At 42.3% G+C, this 21,644-nt stretch overlaps 1 protein-coding gene across 14 annotated transcripts in view; it reads left to right on the forward strand.

Moving 5' to 3' along the window:
• MYL10 (myosin light chain 10) overlaps nucleotides 1-18,854 on the forward strand; it is a 92,247-nt gene extending 73,393 nt beyond the window's left edge. For all 14 annotated transcript variants that reach the window (XM_064394632.1, XM_064394634.1, XM_064394633.1 and 11 more), the window contains 6 exons: nucleotides 5,094-5,180; nucleotides 7,940-8,015; nucleotides 9,373-9,477; nucleotides 12,886-12,964; nucleotides 17,843-17,891; nucleotides 18,626-18,854. In XM_064394632.1, coding sequence (XP_064250702.1) covers nucleotides 5,145-5,180; nucleotides 7,940-8,015; nucleotides 9,373-9,477; nucleotides 12,886-12,964; nucleotides 17,843-17,891; nucleotides 18,626-18,724 — 444 coding nt within the window. In that variant the 5' untranslated portion in view covers nucleotides 5,094-5,144 and the 3' untranslated portion in view covers nucleotides 18,725-18,854. The remainder of the gene's footprint in view (nucleotides 1-5,093; nucleotides 5,181-7,939; nucleotides 8,016-9,372; nucleotides 9,478-12,885; nucleotides 12,965-17,842; nucleotides 17,892-18,625) is intronic.
• Nucleotides 18,855-21,644: the final 2,790 nt, after the last annotated feature.

Below are 21,644 nucleotides of genomic sequence, written 5' to 3' on the forward strand. Positions count from 1 at the left end.
TCCCTCCAAGGCATGCACTTGGGTTGGCCTTGTGCTGCTCACCTGCCATGGAAAGGACCTCAACCACTCTAAAAAACCACTCTGTCCATAGCTGGGATGTTTGGTGCAGATGCAGTGTAAATTATCTCAGCAGAGCAAACCTGTGAGACAAAAATCAACAAATATCCTGTCCCATGCTGCAGCAATCCCTTGTCCAGTCCTGAGATGTAACTTCTGATTCAGAAGCTGTACTTGATGATAACAGAAATTTGAAGACAGGAAATGTCAGCACCAAGATCCCAGAGTGGATGAAAAACAAGGAGAGAGTATGATGGATGAAAAAGTAATAGTAACTGAGAGTTGACATCATACAGTGGATCACAGCAGGGGACAAAGTCTGAGCAAAATGATGGATGATTCTGTCTTTTCTGTAGCTGTAGATGTAGTTGCAGAGGAAGGAAGTACAAAATGTGAAACAGTAAAAACCTGGTGGTATCTTATGTCTACTTTGTCCTGGACTGGATAAACACTTAGGGGTACAAGACAGCAGAATCAGGCTCTTAACAGTGTCCACTGCTGCTTCTCCCTGCAGGGCTCTCTCCCTGCTTATCCACTGAGCTGTCTCTGGTAGAAAAATTAGAAGAAGACATAATAAGTGGCTGAGTAGGGAAGTGTTTCTGCTTGTGTTTTTGACTTTGCTGTCAGGAGCACCACACTGTGTCATCACTAATTATTAAGAGTATTTTCTGAGGGCTTAGAGCATGGTGGACTAAACAAGGAAGTGACCTCCCCAAACCACACCAAACCAAATGACACCAAACCAAACCAAGGCTGTGGCTTGTGGCAGAGTGCTGCCCTTCTCTCCTGACTGCCAGTGATGTTCCTGTGCTGCAGGAAATGCCAGGTGCAGGTTGGTTATTTCCTGCTTACTGAAGGGTACGTGTGTGTCCCTGAGCAGCCACTGAGGGACCTTGCTCACCCTACTGCAACTTGCCTGGTTTTCCATATTTTTCTTGGTTGTGTTCAAAATGCACTGAGGAGTGGAGATGATAAAGCTCTGCAATAATCCAGTGTCATGGATCTGCTCTGGCATCACCTCTTTATGAATTTATCAGGGTAAACAATGCCTCATATTCTGAAGTAGGAACAAGGTATTTTCATCTTCTGCCTCCTTTGTATGTAGAGATAGAAACTGATTCCCCACCCCCTTATCTTCTAGGTCACCCTGAAATCAAATTTCCTTCTGATTCCCTTGAACATCACCCCCCTCCCACCTTTGCAGCATATAAAAAATGGATCCCTTTTCTTACATCCAGAGAGGCAAAGGCCACACACACTCATTGTCTTTGCCTGCCTGTGTCCCTGCACACCCTGGCTCTTTCGGGCTCCCTGACAGTGCCAGAAAGGAGAAATATAAAGAACCTCAGTGAGGGAAACTCAGCTCAAAGAAAATGTCTGGTACAACAGAGTTTTCTTGGGACCAGATTTTGGTATGCTTCCATTTCTTCATTCAAAGCCTCTAAAACAAACCAAAACCAACCAAATAAAACAACAACAACAAAAAAGACCCTTTAAAATCCAGGCTAATTGAAAGAGTGCTAACACTGCTAAGACAAATGAGTGATACGCGACAAGCCTGTGGTTTCTCCTCTAAAGTGAAGTGTTGTTTTCTTCACAATGGGATGATTAATACTCTCAGGCAGGAATATTAATAGGCTTGTTCAGTTGTTGCAACATTCTTCCCACTGCTGTGCTATTGAGGCCTCGGAATCCGAGCCCAGGGGACCCTCAGCTCTTCAGTTTCTCATCTGGCACGTTTTGTATGTCAGTCTCACAGCACATGTTGCAACGAGAGCTGCTCTATCTTTGCAAAGTGCAGCCTGGCACACTTTGGTTTCAAGAGTGGGGAAATCAAGGCAGGCAGAAGTGATGTGTCAGTCACCCACTTTCTCCTCTGTGGGTCACCTACTAAATCCTTGGCATCTCAGAAGCCATATGTTTGCTCAGCTCTGTGATGTTCCTTTTAATGTGCCATTCTTTCAGAGAGAGACTCTGGAGTCAGAATCCTGACTGTGTTCATTAAAAAATTCTGGAGTGTTTGGAATTGTCAGACAGCAGCACAGAACTATTCTATTCTCAGAGTTATTCTTTTCTGTAACACAGACCTATTTCTGTTCTCTTAGAGCTGTCTTTTAATTCAAGTTACCCACTAGAAAAACAAAGAACTCTGTTCTGTTCCTACTCCACCTACTTCTCTCTCAGCCTTCCCCCTCACAGCACCTCCCTGCCCACAGCTTGTGCAAAACTGGGGTGTAGTTCTTTCTGTGATTATGAATTTCCTGGCTTTTTAGAGCAGGTAAACTGCATTCCCAGTACTGGGAACTGGCAATCCAAGATGCTCTCTGTTGGATGCTATGAGACTTAGCTTGAACCTGGTGATGAAAACCAACCCCAGCTGGCAGCTGTTCATGGGCCCCTGTGAAATGTATTGGTGGTATCAGCCCCCTCTTATTTATGAGCAGGTCATAAATGGGATCCATATCCAGACCTTCAGCAGAAAAACTAAAAATTGATTGAGCATCATGGGCACTGATCTTCTCTGTCATGCCTGGAGACAACAAACCAGAGAGTAACTGTGAACAAATATGTTAGGATGAATGTTTCTAGTACTTCTTCTAGGCTGGAAGTAAATAATTTTTGAGTTCCCTCTCAACCCAAAACATTTTATGATTCTATGATGCTACAGTAATTGTTCCCTGTATAATCAGTTTTCAATCTTCTTTGCCTTGTCACTAATGTACAGAAGCCTTTTGGGTGGTTTTTGACTTGCTGGTGTGTTTCTAATAGATATTGAGCTGCAGCTTTTGCATTTATCTAATCCTTCCTTACAGCTATAGCCCTTGCTTGGAGCCTTACAGCCCAGAGAACCCAATAAACTGAGGAATAATGGAGGAGTTGCCAGTGTTTGGCATTTAGAAGAGCTGGACCCCACTGTCTGTGGCTGTGGTGACGGCTGAAAAAATGCAGATGGTTTGCTAGCACGGGGAATTTATCAGGCTGAGCATGGATGCTGTGTTTGGCCACAGCAGAGCAGACCACGAGGAGGGCAAAGCCTGTTTTGTGTCCAGCAGAGCAGCTCCAGGAGCCCAGCAGAGCCAGCCCCACTGCCCTGCAGTGCCCCCACAGCTGGCAGTGCTCTCCCCTGGGTAACATCTGCTTCCCCTTTACCTCAGGGAACAAATACATGTAAATACATAGGATTGTTCTGAGTATTTCCATTCGATCTGGAAGTGTTGAAAGCCTCCTCCAGGCACCTCACGTTATGTGGAAGATTGCCCATTACTGCTCAAAATAACACTTATTTCATGTGGAGGAGGAGGAGGGAATCTGTTTATTCCAAAATCAATATTTCTACATTCATTAAAAATTCCACTTATTAACTTCTTTTTTCCATGCCTGTGGTGGCATTCTATCCTTGTTTTTATCCTCACTACAAGTATATTTTCCACTTAATTTCCATTCCTATTTCCAGATTTTAGTTCTTTGAATTAGCTGATAGGAGCTTGACAGGTCTGGAGTGTGGGTATGTGGGAGAGTGTCTGACATTGCCCTAATTTCCCCCCCTTCCATATCCTGGGATCTAAACCAGGGTGGCTGAGTGCAGAAATCTGCCTGGCAAATTAAATTGATCAGACAATGTATGCTTCAAACAGAGTCAAGTGGGAATATTTTCTTGAGCTGCTCTGCTCCTCAGGATATTTGAAATCAGTATTGAATTTGAACTTTCACAGGCTTTTTTATTTTGATGAAAGGAGACAGTAGAAGTTGCCTTCTGTTTCATGCAGAATAGCCCAAACTAAGTAAGACTAATTTTCTGTGACACGAGAACCAGGTGGGACTATGATAATGAAGTTTAAAAGTAAAAATGATAAAGAAAAAAGTAATCTGTCTGGAAGGGAACTCAAAAGGCATTGCAGCTCATTATCCTGCCCCAAGTAAGGATAACACTGTGGTTAAAACACTTCTGTAATCCTTTGGAATCACAGATTTTATTCTTTACTGCAGAACAAGAACTATATTGTCTTAGGCAAGCTGGTTGGGCCCTTATTGAAAGATATTTAATGAAGCCTAGTTCTGACTGATTTTTAGTGAGCTTTAGATTCTTAGATACCATTGTAGCTCTTTCCCCAATCTTGTTCTGTTTCAGCCTCCAGACTTGAGAATGATGATAAAAGCAGTCCTGCCCTTTCATTTGAGATGACTATCTTGAATATTAAAATAACATGGTCTGGTGAGGTGCTGCACTGCAGTGCCATAGGTTGGTGCACGAGTAGAGACTCCAGGAGCAGAAGGTGTTCCTGCTTGGGAAGGCTTAATCTGTTCTGTCAGTGCTGGTCCAGACCAAGCAGATTTCTAAACATTTCTGTGTGAGTAGGAAATGATATAACTTCCCTTTCTAGTTCCTGAGCTGAGCCTTCATGCAGGGCCTTGTTTGGAGTCTGTCTGTCTGTCCCAGCATGGGAACTGGGAAGAGGGAGCCCTTGGAGGTATTTACCTGAATCCTGGAATTTCTTGAGAGCAGCAGGCTGGCAATTCTAGCTCATATCTTCAAGTGACACCACCCCACACCAAGGGCTGTCACCCCTGGGCTCTGCAGAGCCAGTGTGGAGGGGAGTGGTCCCTGTGTGACCTGGGATGCTTTGAGGTGGAGGTGACCCTGCCCGAGGAACAGGCACTCCTGGGGGAGCCAGCAGGGCACCAGGCAGGATGCTGGGTCACACTTTGGGTCCCTCACCTTTTTAAAGTGACAAACTGTCCTGGTTTATCTGAGCTGTCAGGTCCCAGGACACAGCAGGGAGTGCCAAAAAGCCTCAATCTGTTAATAAGGCAGCAGTTTTTATCCCTTGTATAAATATATATCTATTCAATCTTATATATATATATCTAAATCTATCTGTCTATAAGATTGAATTTTAAAACCTTGTAATAACAAAGCACAATCCTCTTGTATTACTTGACTGTGTAGTTTTTACCTCCTGTTGAAGATGTAATTTGTTTTCATGGGTGCTTAACAGACAAAGGAATATGCATTTGATCTTTTATTTGTATTACAGGCTCCCAAAAAGGCAAAGAAGAAGATAGAAGGTGGTTCCAATGTTTTCTCTATGTTTGAACAAACCCAGATCCAGGAGTTCAAAGAGGTTGGTCACTACTCTGCTGTTCTCTATAGTCTCCTGCTATTGCTAATGAATAACATAGGTTTTGTTTGTAATCCTTATTCAATTCTCCATCTGCTTTAATAGAACACACAGTTGTTTTCTGAATCATCCCTGTGGTTTTGGCTGGTAGATCATTTTCCTTGTGTGTTTGTTTGTTCTTTCTTTCATTCTTTCTTTCTTTACTTCCCTCACTCACTCCCCTGTTTCACTCTAGACTTATTTGAAAAGCACCCAAGCCCCCACCCCAAAATAAAGGAAAAGCATCATCTCATCCACTTCAGCCCTGATTCAGGAAAACCCTTGAGCACATATTTAAAGTTAAGTGGTATTTTAAATAAGAATAGTCTCATGTGCTCAAGTATTGTCCTGAATAGAGATGCCAGGCTGAACCAGGGCGTTCATTCCTGCTCTGTTCCACAACAGCAGCAGAAAATATTTGTCTGTGCCCTTCTAATGCTGCCCACAAAGGAGAAATGAAAATGCCAAGAAGCCCTCAGATTTCTCCACAAATGCCAATAAAACAAGACAACATGTGGAGATGAACTAAGCAACTTCCAGCTCCCAAGGGATTTGGTGTCCCAGGCACTGCAGGTTCTTTGACCAGTTACCTGTGGAGAGGTAAAACTGATGGGTGGCCTAAAAGCTGGAGCATATAAAAGACAGATAATCTGTTTGATGAGTTTCTGCTCTTTTTCTGTGGGGATAATCTAGAAAGTCCATGAGACCATCACATTCTTCACTGGTTTGTCATTTTAAATTACTGTTTTTTTCCCCATTTTTTCTAACTCATGTCTCCAAAGCAATTTCCAGTGTGATAAATGTCTGCTGTTTCATGTTGTGCTTTCCCGTGGCTTTCAAGTTTACTTTTCTTGAGGATTCCCACCAGGAATGCTCAGTGATGGAAGAGACCAAACCCAAGGCAAGGCCTGGGAATATGACCCAGCTAAATTAATTGGAATCACTAATAATTTCCCCACAGTCAATGGGAACATCTTTTCTCCCACTTCTTCTCTGTATCTTAGGAACCTCCATTTTATTTTCTCCAGGAATTTGAATTTGAATTGGTTTGAAGATGGACCAACACAAAGAACTGGACAAAATGCCATTATTTGATCTTCTCTAAATATGATAATACCAGGAGCATTTCTAGGGGGATGGTGGCAGAATAATGGCAAAAGCATGAGGCAGAGGAGTGGTCGAGTGAAACCCAAACCCATGTTGTGTCTAAGAACTGCATATCTGGGACACATATTTCTGAAAACCTGGTTTGGATTAGAATATTTTTATCTAGAGATTTCAACCAGCTCATCAACAAATGTTTCAGCATTTGGTTATCTTATTTAAAATTCATCCATTACAATGCCTGATGCTCTTCTGGTCTCCCGTGAGCTGCCTGGGTTTCATTTTGCTCTTCATATCTTCTTTCTCTTTTGCTTCCAAATTATGAGGAATCACCATTTAAAGCAAGGGCAAAACATCTCTAAAGAGTTGGGCTTAATTTTTTCTAAGGGGATGGTTTGGAAGGTAAATATAAGATTATGAACATAATGCTGAATGGAGCCTCATGGGCAAACTGGGCTGTGAGCAGTGAGGCTTTGCAAGAAACTGGAGGAGAAAATACCTGAAGATATGTGGAGATAACTTGTTCATGGGAAGAAATGCACCCTGTAGGGCAGCAGACTTTAAAACTCTGCAAGTTACTGCAATCTCAGGGGAACACTGTCTGAAGAAAGAATAATTCCTGGCCATTGGGATGATACTGTCCCATATTGATGTGCCTGTCTGACAGATAACCAGCTTCAGAGTCATGCCAGGATCAACTCATATTCCCCATGGCATGACCAGGGGAATTTCAGGTCATTAAAATATTTCCAAATCAATGAAACATTATAAGTGTGATGGCAGCCAAGAGATGGACACACAAATGGGTAAACAGAGCAGTTAGCTATCTTGGTAAACAATGGTTAGAGCACACCAAGTCTGTGTTGGCTGAAAATAATAATAAAAAACAAACAAACAAACAGAAAAACAAAACAAAACAAAACAAAAACACCAAAAAAAAACCCCAAAAAACCCCAACTGTTTTTATCTATCAAAAGTTAAATTTTGCCTGACAAGGGTATTTAAGGTCAGCACATCAGTGTCAGTCAGAGCACACAGCACAGTCTCAAAGATGCAGTGTATTGGAAAGGGGAAAAAACTTGGAATAAACAATCTTATGGAACCTACATTTCTCGGTGCTTTTGAAAGTTCAGCTATCTCTGTGTGATGGATCATTCTAAGGCCCAGGAGGAATCGACTTCAGGTTGATAGCAGAGAGATATCCACAGAAATGAAATGTTCTACAGAAACATTTCAGCCTCATTCAAAGAATGGGGTATGGGGAAAGTATAAACACAGAGCAAACTCTGGCTAAATCTGCCCTGACTAAAGCCTCCCTAATTCAAACTTTTATGGGTTAAGGGCTGAATGGCTGGAGCTGCCAGCATTGGCTTCAGCCCAATGCACGCTGCACTGAGCATTAATTTAGTAAGAAGAAGTTTGGGTGGGTTTAATTAAGCCCCTTGCCAAGATACAGTAATGTGTTGAAAGTGAGGAAAGTGCAATGATGTGGAGGAATCAAAGGAAGTAAAATATTTCTTTTTACAGCATGAATATCATCCTCCCATGGACTGACGTGTGACTGGAGCACTGTTCTGTGCCATGGAAATGGCAATTCCTGTTCCTTTTCCTTCCCACAGGCTTTTACCATCATGGATCAGAACAGGGATGGCTTTATTGACAAAGCAGATTTGAGAGACACATTTGCTGCACTAGGTAAACGAATAATTCAGTACTTAAGAGATATGCTGTCTGAATTTCAAACATAGAAGGAAGGTTGGTATTAGGATGACAGTGGGGGAAGAAATGAGATACACAGGGGGCAAAGGGAAACCTGTTCTGTTTGACCTTCCTCCCTGTGGTGGTTGGGATCTCACTACAAAGCTCCAGCTGGAAAGTGTCCTGAGCAGGGAGTGGAATGAAGGTCTGATCCCTCCCCTGCAACTATTTCAGAAGAAGCCCACCCAAGCAGGGGTCCATGCCAGGCATTTCTGATTTGCCTCTGAATCCAGGCTTTTTCATCTGGGAGCCATGGAATATCCACTGATTAGCACTGCAGTCATGGACTAGCTGCCCCTCTGCCCACACAAACCCAGGAGGGCTTCATGTGAAGTTCTGTGCTGCTGGGAGTTTGTGTGGGGTGAAATGTGCATGTCATGAGATTAGGTATTGTCCATTCCATGGCTATCCCAACCTTGATAATATCAAGCAGATCAGAGCAAATCTTCCCAAGGAAATAAAAAATTCAAGCGCTTGTGATCCCAAACCTGGAGTTGTATCCTTGTTGCAGCATTTGAGGCTTGAACAGTGATGTAGGCATTTGGGCTTTTGCCATCTGGAGCTTATTAAAAAGAGCTTGATAAGAATCTTTAGTGCTCCCCGGGGTGGAATCAGACGCCAGCAGAGTCAGTGCAAGGAGCAGAAGCTCCTGAACTCTTTATTGTGACAATGAGGTTTGCAAACTTTGGCCTGTAGCTACTGTTACCCTGAAATATTTATTTCTTAAGGCCAAGTTCTGCTATCTTTCCTGTTCAGTGAAGCTTTTCAATGCCTATAAAGTACATTCCCAGCAAATTACCACTCAATTTGAGGAGGGTTGCCAGGGTCTAAATTCTCATCAATAGGGCTGCACAAGGATGGGGAAGGGATCTCATCCATCTGCCCTCTACTCAGAGAGGTGTCTCAATATCCAGGAGGGCAAAGACTGAGACCTTGGATTCACTTCAGTCACTTTGATCTCTGCTATATTAATATCACTGGGGCCCATATTTCACCTGAGGTAAAAAAAAAAAAAAAGCCCCAACTCAAAAAGCAGTTTATTTGGAAGTTCCCCTTCTCTCGTCCACTGCTGGCCATGTCTGTGTTATTTATCCTTCTTGCTCCTTCAGTCACCCTTTGATCTCAGAGCCAGCTCTGCCAATTTCTTTTTCACTGGGGTATTTGGGAGTTGTGTTCTACCATGTTATTAGCAAAGTTGCACAGAGCCCTGAGCTCCCCAGTGGGAGGAGATGAATGGGAATCGTTTTTTGAAACACAATTTGTGATTTATTATGAAAAATGATCTCTGCTGCAGGTCGTCTGAATGTCAAGAATGAAGAGCTTGAAGACATGGTGAAGGAGGCGCCAGGTCCTATTAACTTCACTGTCTTCCTTACTATGTTTGGGGAAAAGCTGAAAGGTAAGTACCTCTGGGGGATTGGAGAGGTATCTGTCAAAGATCCTCAGCACTGAAATATCTCAGCACCTTGCAAATTAGAAGAATGTCTCCACAGAACAATGCTTAGAGGCAAGGAGGGATCTCCAGTTTTGCAGACAAGGGGAAGAATGAAAGGCTGAGGGACGGTGCAGAGGACAATTTAAAGGTGAGATTTAGCTTACACAAGCTAACATGAAAGGGCTGAGTTGGGGTCCAGAAAGTGATGAAACCTCAGCAGCCTGGAGCACAGTGCAGGGGAGTTATTCACCATCAGAAGGCTCCTGGGCTGAACTCATGCTCATGCTCTAGTCATAGCACTCCCAGTGTTAGCTGCTTTTAAGTATTTCTTAAAAACCCACCCTTTTTGCACTCCTTTGTCACATGGGCTTCCCTCACTTTCTGTAGTCATTGTAACTCAGTGGCCCAGCCTCAGTGTCACTTGAGGTCAATAGTGATTCTGCCATTAGGTGAAGATTTCACTGAATAACCCTTAATGGAGTGGATAAACTGAAATAATTAAATTTCAGTGGACTTACAATGATATGGGAGAGGGATTTTACCCATTGCCACAGAATATATAGGGAACACAGTGGGAAGTTCAGGAAATGTGGGTATTAAATTTGCTGTGTGAGCTGGTAATTTAGTCATGTTTCTTCTCCAGTTAATGGCTGGAAACTGCAAGAGAGGGGGTGTGAGGCCAAGACAGAACTCCAATCATCTTCCTACAGGCATAAGAGAGAGGTGAAAGCCTTCAAAGCAGGGCTAGCCTTAGCCAAGCACATTCCAGAAGTTTGTAAAAATAACTAATGAATAGAAAAATGGAAAAATCTGATCCTATCTTCTTAAAAGCATTTATTGTTTGGTTGATGGACTCTGGCTTTGTATTGCTGAACACAATTCCAGTGAAGGGTTTTCTATGCTTGGAATAGAAAACAGAGAGGTCTGAAAGAAAGAATTCATGTAGTTGGTTCTGGAAGAAAGACACTCTTGCTAAAGAGGGCAGGAAGTCTGGGAAGCACGCGGGGTGATGGAGAAGGCTGGCTGAGGAGGGGATTTTATTGCCCAGACATCAACCTGTGTGTGGTGCCTCCACCAGGACATTCCAGGTGTCTTCTGGCAGAGAAGGCAGTACCCTCCTCCATATTCTACCTCCTGGGATATGTGAATGTTTGTTATGGGGTGCCCTGCTGCCCATTCCATTTGTGAGCATGGAAATGAGCTCTTCATCCTCTCCCCTCTTCCTCCTCTCCCCTCTTCCCCCTTGCCCCATGGAGTTGCTGGAGCTGGCAAAGCCTCTGGCCCTGCCAATCCTGTGGCCTAAAAGCAGAGCCAGCACAGGAAGGTGAATGGCAAAGCAGAACCCTCTTGTCTGCAGGTTTCCTGTTGGCTACTAGCAAAGGAGGAGGGTTTTTTTAATTTCCATTTGGTGAAGGGAAAATCACAGCTGTGCTTGTCATGCCCTTCTGGTTGGGTTTGTCATGCAAAGGAAGCAGAGCCAAAAGACTGCACATTCCCAATCAAAACTAATTGGGATGAAGAGCCTTTGTAGTGCAATTAGAAAGGGAGAAAGGGCTAGAGGAAGTGGATATGGCAATTTTGCAACACTCTTTATTAGCTAAGTACCACTCAGAGAATTTGGTGAAAGGTGCTTTCTAAGTAAAATTTGTTGTGCTATAATTGATTTCTGTCATAAAGGGGAAGCTGGGATTTTCAGGATGAGCTTTAGCTTTGTATGTTGAGATTATGATGCCAGATGAACAGCTAACAAAACTCGGTTTATGTTAATGCCAACCACATGGAGCTGCTTCTACAGGGAGTCAGAATAATACAATTTGTACAGAAAACAGAGATGCCGCACATCAAAGAAACCACTTTATTTACCAGCTAATCAATAAAGAATGCCTGCTGCATTGCTTCTCTTCAAAGCCAAAGTCCAAGGATATGACAGAGTAGAAAATGTAAAACACAGTAAGGAAAAAAATCCCCCCCACAGCGGTGACTACTTAAAATGCAGCCCTCTCCTCTGAGCTGGGGGATGTTTCTCTTCATGGGACAATCAAAACACTCATTAAACACCAATGCTCTTTGTATTGATCACAGATTCATTGCAGTTTGAATACATTGCCTACAGCTTGGCAAAAATAATGTACATGGCCATTGTGTGGCAAGGAGGAGGCCATATAGCCCGAGGTGTGTTCACTATTATATCCTGCAGGATCCTGCTAATCCTTGTGAAATCTTACAAACAAAGCAAACTGTGAAGGCATCAGGAGAGTCTGTAGAGCAGGGAACCTTGGCTGGGTTCTGTTCTGGTTCTACCTCTGCCAAACTTTGAAACAAACTTTGGATCTGCAACCCCTTTGTGCTGTATCCTTTTTAAATCACTCTTTCAGCATACCAAATAGCTTCATTTTGTCCATGGAATCAGTTCATCTGCTTGTAAATTTGGTTTCCTACAGTTACAAAGATTTGTACTGTGTATACTATGGTAATATTTTGAAATATTGGGGAATAGTCAGGAACAGAGTACACAGTGTATCCTTTGGTGTGGGTTGAAAATGAGTCTACTCAGAATCTGCAGTATTACAGAATAGACAGAAGCCCCAGCCAAGATTAAGGCACTGTGAAAACGAGTCCCTGACACAAATGTTTTCCAGTCTAAAGAGATGGGATAGATAATGGAAGGAAGAAAAGGAAGACCATTACAATAATTTTACTGCTGGGAACAGAGGAACAGGAATATTAAAGTCATACCAAAAATCTGTGGCCCAGCTAAGAGCAGAAGCAAAATCTTGTAGCCACAGTCTAATTCTTTAAACCATCCTGTTTCTGTAACACTTAATGAAGAGATACTTAAGGGGAAGGGCACAATGGGATTTAAGTCAGATCACCATCCCACATTGATCATCCTGTTTCCATTGCATTCCATTGGCATTTGGATTTTATGATGAGCTCCATTTCCCTTAGTGAGGGAAATAACCTCTTCTCTATATGGCCAAGAACAAGTAACATCAAAAAGTGTTTTTACAAGGAACGTACAGTGCAAGATTAAAGGAAGCCAGTGAGGGAAACAGTTTGTTATATTTTCATTTCTGAAAGCCACTAATCCTCTGGGTACTGATATTGGAGACCAGTTCCTGGAAGTTTTCTCTCCTGCAGACATAGAATAGATATGAGTTATTATTTTTAAGCTTCTGAGCATTGAACTATTCACCTCTATTGTTTATCTGACATGACAAATGCTGCCGACTTAGAGAACCTTTGTCTTCAAACCCACAACTGCAGAATTCTCCATTTTGCACTGTTTCCAAGCGAATGTAATTACTTAGCAAGTATTCTGCAGCCAGAGAAATACATCCAGCCTTCTAAATTATATTTCATTAATTTTAGGCACGGACCCAGAAGAAACCATTCTGAATGCTTTTAAGATTTTCGACCCAGAAGGAAAAGGCCGCATAAAGGCAGACTAGTAAGTTTATTTCAAATCCTTTAGAAGAATAACAACAATAATAATAATTGCAGAGTTTTAAAGAACTGCTTAAAAGCTGTATTTTTCACAGTATTTTAAGAGGCAGAGAAACATTTAGCTTTGTAAGCCAGAGCTAAAAGTCTGGACTGTTGTATGAATGCATTTGTATACCAAAAAGAGATGTTATTGTCTTCAGACATTGCAAGAGCCAACGGAAATATAATCACATGTAGGCCATTAGATAGCCTCTTTTTGAAGGTCTGGATATAAATCGACACATGACTCTTTGTAAATTAACTCCATATGTAAAATTAAAATGAATGTCTGGTGCCTAACTCTCAGTGCTTGACTAAAATGGGAAAGCTACTCCCCTCTTTAAAAAAGTGATCAATTTAATTAACTCTGAGACATGGTTTTAGTGCTGGACGTTTTCCTTTTTATGTGTTTATCATTTGAGCCTTCTGCTTCTAGAAATAATTTGCTGTAAAATTCCACTAGATACGGTGAGAGCCAAACCAAATAATACTATTAATAATCTGGCAATTATTGTCAATATGGCTATTTTAAAATAAGGAGGCAGAACTTAATTTGTATTCATATCCTGTTGCACCAACAAAGCAATGTAAAAGGACTTTAAGAGGTATTTGCACAAATGCAAACGCTTCTTGCACTGCCAAAATGGTGCAAGGACTTTCAGGTAGGTGAGATAAATGATATCAAATCAGGGCAGGGGATAAGGAGATTATTGCTCCAGAGAAGTGGTTTATGTACCTAGCTTTACGCATATGTTTAAATTTGTTCATATGCTGAAGTTTCATGGTGAATTTGGGGTCTGTACTTCTACTGCAGCAGCCATTTCAGGTAGATTTTATAAAGCATGATATGTATAGGAAATCTATCAGGGAACCATGAGCTACAAAATTGTATTTACATCAATTATTGCTGCTTATGTTGTGATAGCCTCTGCCCAGAACCCCGTGGAGATTTCCACAACATTATCTGCAATAATTGATGAAAGTTAGTTGAAAATGTAAGATTCATGTACAGTATTTCTTTCCTTTTACCAAGGTGGTTTTCTATGGCAGCACCCCAGTGCGTCTGAGAACTTTTGCAATATGCAAAATAAGAGAGACAGTCCTTTGAGTAAGAACTTCCAAATTAATTAAACACAAGTGGATATAGCAATCAATCAGAAGGAACAGAGGGTTAAGAGCTGTCCTGATGGTTTTGAGGTTAACATCACCCAAGCAGCTTGGGAAGAACAGTCAGGGGATCATATCAGAAGTGACTCAAACAACAGAATTAATGTAGCCTTTTGCCACATAGGGCAGATCACACAGTAGTGAAATCACAGCCATGAAATACGAACTTCTGATACTCCAGAACCCATGAAATGTTATATTTCCCACCACTATCTGTAACAATATCCTGCATACAAAATCTGCAGCTTGCCACCCTGTGTCCAGATCTACATTCCTTGGATGCTGGGAGCCAGTTGGAGTTTGGGGCAAATTAGGAATGCAGTATCACACTCCAAAATGAAGATGAGAGAGAAATATTTTAGTTTTCCTTGATGGAAAAGGTCAACCTTGTCCCCACCCCCACTGCACTGCTAACATTAGACAATTGTTTTAGTTCATCACCACAACAGAGCATAATGTTTACTTATTAGACCCGAGGGTAATGTTGATCATTACAGAACAAACCATTAAATCAATTCTGTGGATGTCTTTGAGGTTTAACTTCTATTCATATGCTTCCAAAATGTAGACATTTGAAGTTTTGAAATAATTTTTCTGTTGGCTCATGCAGCCATTTCAATGCGACAGTTAATGCTAATAAATAATATTTCTCCGTATTAAAAAATCCTGGAATGTTTCTCTCAAAAACCAGTCATGCTGACCTTTTAATCAGAACTTCATTTTTATGTTCATGGAGTTAACATCCTTCTGGGGATTTTTATGTCTCTTCCCTCTGCGTGTTTTCACCTCTAGTCTGGAAATGACTCACTTAGTCCATGTGATGGTAGCTGGGATGGAGCCTTCTAACCTTTCCAGAAGCTCCAGGAGTTTATAACTTACTTCCAAATTCAATGACAGACTGTTTGTCTGCATCATTATACCACACATAAAACCCTTCCCACAGCATGATGTCAAAAAGAGAAAAAGCTCCCAGTCCCATTCTCAGCTGGTGTCAACTGGGGCAGAGTTTGGAAAGGTTGGATGATTCAGTCCCAAATGCCACTCATGGGGTAGAGTGAGTCAGGCCAACACCAACTGTGCCTGATGCTGAGGCCAATGAAATTTTTCAGATTTGGGCCAAATGAAAATGGACCCAGGGGGATGGAGGAGGTCCCAGGCATGCTGGACTCTGGAGGAGTTTGGCTGAGCTAGAGATGATTCTCCCTGTATCTGTAGAGCTCTGCTCCTTCCCACTCACCTGGTTTCCTCCAAGACAGCACTGTAGGAAGGGCAAACCCAGAGGAAAACCAAAAATGTCCCAGAGATTTCACAGATAATTTTAAAAAAGGCTTTTAAAATATCAGAGTGAACCAAGGTGTTTGTAATTGTAGAAAGAATTTATGTGAGCCAGGATAAGGGATAACATTTAGACTCCTAAGTCAAGGCAAATGGATTTTTGTGTGTGTGTGTTAGGGAGTTTGGTTTGGTTTGGTTTTTGGGGTATTTTTTGAGAAGATTATAAGATTTCTAAAGAAAACAAGATACAAAAAGAAAAAAAGTGCATAATTTCTGGCTTTGGAAATGGTGAGTGTTTGTTTCCCTATAAAATAAATAATGGAAAATGTGCATAGATCCTTCAGTCAGTCCTTCTTCCTTGTGAGTGTGCCAGAGCCTACTGGGCTGTGCATCAGAAGATTATAATTAGATATTTGATCTTTTCTTTTCCCCTAAATACTTTAAGCATGTGAATAGAAGACACACAGTGCCCAGATCTCTTTTTAATTCAGGCTTGTTTGTGATGAAGTTTATTTGTGACTTCTGACAAAACTGCTGTAAGTGCTTCCTTCTATTCACCAAGCTCCTTCCTGGACCACACTTCCCATTTGCATTTGCTAATACTGTTTGTCCAGGGCATATACATCCAATAATCAATTTATGCTGAGGGGAATGATCTCTCTACTCTTGCACCCACTGATCATTTGAGAATTTGCCTTCAAAAATGCAGTCACATACCAAATGGCCAGAGGAACAGAACAGAAACAGAAACTTGAGACAAAGAGATGAAGAAACTTAGCTAACTACAGAGAATGGTGAAGTAATGCAGGAAAAATATACTAAATAGCTTAAGCTCTGTCTGTTCCCAACACTTGCACAGATATATTCACACTTGTCCTTCTTCATTGGTTTCAATTTTCCCTTTCTGGGCTTCCAAATGTGCATTTTATACCAACAAGAGCTGCAGAAGTGTATGTGCCCCTGCCACAAATGGGATGTGTAGCCTCTTCCTGGAAAAAAAATCACATTTGTCAGAGCTGTGAGTGCCATTGTAGCTTTGCCACCCAAACTGCACTTCTGTCTGGGGGACTTTTCTCATGTGCAGAAAGGGAGGGTTTACTGTTTTGCCTGAAGATTTACACCCACAGTAGGTGAATTTTGCTCCCCTGCAAGTGTTCCTGTTCAGGCATGATTTCTATTATAAATAGTTTTAAATATTCCCTTTAAAAAGCAGAGAGGACTTCTTCTAGAAGAGCTGTCACTCTCACTCCATAACAAATTCTTGAAAAAAGCAGCTTTTTTTTTCAAATCCACAAACCAAATCAGATTTCTATACTTGCCTCAGTTTTTGTTTTTGTTCAACAGATTGCTCACCTGTTATCACAGCTTTACAGTTTGTTTTACTGCTCCAGAGCTGTGTCTGATAATGTATAAATACATTTGGTTGTGACAAAAGGAGACAACTCTGCCTCTTCAGCGTGAATGAAAACTGTGAGATTAATATAGGAATTCTTCTACAGGAAGAGGAAATTATTGGTATTATTGAAGGGATGTTTATGTGAATATAAGTGAGTTTATACTGGTAGATGTCCCAGCACGTGGTGTATGTGCTGCCCTCAGTACATGAGTAACTGGGGGAGGTATAAAGACATTTTATGTACAGGGGATAGACTAGAAACAAAAATAATTCTTCCTGGCTTTTCTATTCATCTCTAAACTTAGGTAAAAAAAAAAAAAAATTACATGCTCAACTGCCTTCCCACAATGGGTTTAAAACAGAGGGTAAATCAGCTGAGAGTCTGCCCCCAAAATATCCTCTTTGATGTAATTGCACGGGATGCAGATTGTGTGTGGGATAAGCTCCGTGTTACAGTGCTGTGACTCCAGATCAAGACAGTGCACCGTGAAATACAACAGGGCTCATGCAGCTCCACAGCTCCCCTGGGAATGGCTGCATGCAAATAAAGCATTCTCGGGTGATGACTCGCAGTAGCAGCTCGAGTTCTCTTTCAAGTCCTCTTTCTCATTTCATGCTCTGTTCCTTTCATCCTCAGATTTTACAGAAAATATTCTCTCTTTTGGTTTTGTTAAGTGATCCAAACTTTAAGCAGCAAGTGAGGAAACCTACCATTTTAGGTTAAGATAAGCATACGAAATTGCTGTATTTCAATTACAGTAATAACCTTAAACAATTTTAAACCTCTATAAAGTGTCACAAAAGAGAAATAAGTTGGCAGAGCGAGGCATTGACACTGATGGGTGCCCACAGAAAATCTCTTACAATATCATGTAAGGATTAACAGCTCTAATTTATGCGGTCACACAGATTTTCTTTCATGCAACTTCAGGAGGGATCTTGCCATCTGAATTGTCATGTGCCATTATCACCCTTTAATCAGGTTATTTCGTTTTATTTGAACAGCATCAAAGAAATGCTCATGACACAGGCAGACCGGTTCAGTCAAGAAGAGGTAAGGAACTTTATTCAAAACAGGAATCCAGCTCCTGTTCCTGTAAGACCTTGCCCCTCTTTAAATGCATGAATTTAGCTGAAATCCAGACTGAGAAGAGGCTGATGCCAGCTCTGGCAATTAGAAACAATTCAAAGCATCTCTTCTGAAGAGCTCCATGGCTAAATCAAAGTCAAATAGATTCTCTGGACTCCCATCCAAGTGCAAGTGTGGCCTATCTCGTGCTGTTCTTCCCCGTGGGCAGCTGGGCAATTGATTTACTGGAGTCCAAGTGGATTTGGGTGGGGACTGTTTCTGGTTTCCATTTCTGTGATTTACTTGGTTTGAAATCTGAAATTAGGTACTTACTTGGTGGTTTGTGTGAGACTGAGCATGGATTCTGCTGGTTGGGAGGAATTTAGGGGGACTTTATTTTCAGAAGAGGAGATGGAGTGGAGCTGGACTGTGAACAGAACAGACTGGACAGTTCCAGTCAGAACAGAGACTGGACATTTATCAACCAGGGCTTACCTGGGCTTCAGTGAGAGCTCTTTTCAACAGGGAGCTTGTGGGATTCTAGCAGGACTTTATTAACCACTCACGTTCCAAGTCTGGTTTCAATTTTACCAAGCCCAAGGAAAACTTCTCCAGGTGCTTGAAGGACCAGGGCAGCAGGGAACTGAGCTGGCTCTAAAATGAAAAGGTGCCCATGTTGCTGTCCCAGCCTGTGACACTTCTCTCTGTTTGCTTGGCAGATCAACCAGATGTTTGCTGCTTTCCCTCCAGATGTCTCTGGGAACCTCGACTATAAGAATCTCTGCTATGTTATCACCCATGGTGAGGAGAAAGACTGAGCAAAGAGAGGAGCTTCTCCTGTGCTGATGCACCCAATTATTTCATGATACACAAGACAAAGGGCTAAGCATCCACGATGTGAAGCCATGTGGTCATTGGAAGACAACCAATAAAATAATTTAAAATAGATTAAAGTTATTTAATGCTCCTGTTTTTATGAAATATCAAAATACCAATTTTGTGAGGGTTTTTCCCCCCATCTTTTTTTTTTTTTTTCTGTCAGTGGTTTGAAATGGAATTTTCTTGATGAGCTGGTGCTTTTGTGATTTATTGACAAACCTAATGTTCACCAGATGGTCCATTGGGCACTGCAGTCTTGCTTAACCTCTTGTCTTTTATATGTAAGCTCCATGTATTAATTGAGAATTCCCCTAGCTTATTGCACCAGGAAGAGTGTCTGGCAAATAGATTTATGTTCCATTCCACAGCCCCTAGCAATGGAAGTGTAAATAAAACAATCTTAAGTTCTTGTGAATATGCAATATGCCCTCCCCATCTCAGTGATGTGGCCAGTTCCTGAAACCACTTGACTCATTTGCTTTGGTGCAAAAGAGCAGAAATAGTGGAATATTGGCTGTTTTTCTCATAGTAAAGTTCACCTAGGTGCACCGAGAATGCAGGAATAATGAATTTTCTCCTTCAGAGACGTCTTTATTACGTGGAGGAGGTTGTCCATGACACAACCTGGTCTGTCATCTTTGGCCATCACCTTTGGGTTTCAGGTGAGACACACACACCAGGGACATGTTTGGCCAAAAATCATCAAGTCTAGGGACAAAGAGAACAATTTGGGAACTGCAGCCTATGAAAGCAGATTACCTCTCACTTTTCTAATCCAAGAGCAGCCTGTTTTTTAAATGGGCTACAGTTTCTTGTATTTAGACTTCTAGGAACGGGACATATTCTGCCTATGTGGAATATTGCATGAACACTTCCTGCGTGGGAGGCAGAAGGGTGCTGCAGCCAAAGGAAAACAAGCTTCTGCTGTTTTAACAGCTCATGAAAATGCTTTCCTTGTGCATCAGTGCTGCTGGAGCCACAGTCCCACAGACACTGAAAGGAAGCAAAAAGCCACTTATTTTCTGTTTCCATCTTCTTAGACCTTGTAGGAAGAGAACTTGAGGGCAATGTGCTGAATTCTGCCCTCATCAAGAGGGGCAGAAATTCCATGAGAAAGCTCTAACATCTGCATGGCTGAGGGGTGTGACATTCACCCCTACCTGCATGTTCTGTTGTCCCAGCAAAATCCTGCACTCTGCACTTCAGTAATAGAGAACAACTGGAGTGAGAAGGCTCTTAGCACACAGAGGATTAATAAAATAAACCTCCCCTTGCCCCTGTGTGCAGGAGTTGTGTGAACATTCCTGCACCAGCACTGTTTTTCCAGTACAACAAGTTGGTTCCCAATTGTATCCAGTAGGAATTATCTCTTTTAAATATATCAGTGGACACAGCTGAGGCAAAATTCGCTCCTTTCCTGCAGGAATCTTGCTGAAGATGTGGACAAGGCTTTCGCACTTCTTGCCACCTGTTCTGTCACCCAGAGCTGTCCCTCCCAACACAATGAGCAGCCTCACTGGGCTTTGGTGACTCAGAAATCTTCTTGAAATGCAAGAGCCCACACGACCTGTCCTTCCACCTCCTGAGCTTTCCTGGACAAGCCCAGCTTTAACCACTGTTTTTTCTCCCCAGAATGTTTTTTCTCACAGTCTGTAACCACTGTCCATGGGATGGGGTTGTAGATTGGCAGTAGGAGTGCATGGAGATTGAGGATTTTCTGTTGGCACAAGCAAAAAGGTGATTTATGTATGGGCTTCTGCTTTAGGCTCTTCTGTAGATCCAAGCAAGTGACAGCTCCTCTCAGCAAAGAACTGAGCTGCTCATGGGGATGCATGTTTCATTTGCAGACCTAATATGGAAATTTTTTGACAGGTGGGTCTGTAAAATGCTGTTTTGTGGCACAAACTCATGTACAAAGTGTCATGCTACCTTGCATAAGCCCCACAAAATCACATTCCCCACCAAGTGAGTACTGAGCTGAAGTCACTCAGGCATCAGATGTCAGACAGTGCTTATGGTTTTTACAGTGTGTGAAGATTTCAGAATGAGGCTGAAGACGAGATGAAACAGCACTCAGGCTTACCTTTGGCCTTCAATCTAGAGAGATTTACTTTTCCTCATGCAGGCTGGTAGGCAAAAACTTGGAGGATAATGCTCTTGAAAGATGAGGTCACACTTTTCCATCAAAGCACAGTTTTTGATGAGTCCTTCTTCATCTGTAACTGCTGCATGACTTCTTCCAGTGCAGCTCCTGTGACTTCTCAGGCTGATGGGAATCTGGTCTCAGCAGTTCCACATTCTCCCCTTCCCCTGGCTGCACCCCCTCCCTCCCTCCAGTCAGCACCAGGGCTCAAACACACACAGCAGGTGCTGACTTAGAAATCTCTTTGCTCCCTAAAATTCCTTTCTGGACTCTGGGAGCTGACATCCCTCCCTCTTTAGTTCTGCCTTCTTTAGATCTTGCCGAGGTCACTTTACCTTGCCCTGCTGCAGGCTCCCTCACACCTGCAGATGGGGCAGGAGCAGGGAGCTGTGGGGAGGATGGAAAGCAGGACCACCTGAGCATGGATTAGGTTAAACCAGGCTTTACCATAAGGAGAGGTTTAGTTTGGATTGCAATTTTGAAGCAAATCACTTGATTGCTCTTACTTACCTTGAGCAACCTGGGTAACATTTTTGGAGGAAGCTAAACCAGAAGCTCTGCTTGGAATTCAGTCCAAATTCCCTTTGGTTCCTGGTGGGACCAAACCTGGGTGCAGCTGTGATGCCCTGCAGCATCAAACAGTGAAGCACCACCAGGGTGCTCCCCACCACCAGAGCTCTGCAGACCCTCTGAAGTGGTTTGTGGCTGTGCAAAGC

Source organism: Passer domesticus, chromosome 19 (genome assembly GCF_036417665.1).
Source record: "Passer domesticus isolate bPasDom1 chromosome 19, bPasDom1.hap1, whole genome shotgun sequence".
Taxonomy (NCBI): domain Eukaryota; kingdom Metazoa; phylum Chordata; class Aves; order Passeriformes; family Passeridae; genus Passer; species Passer domesticus.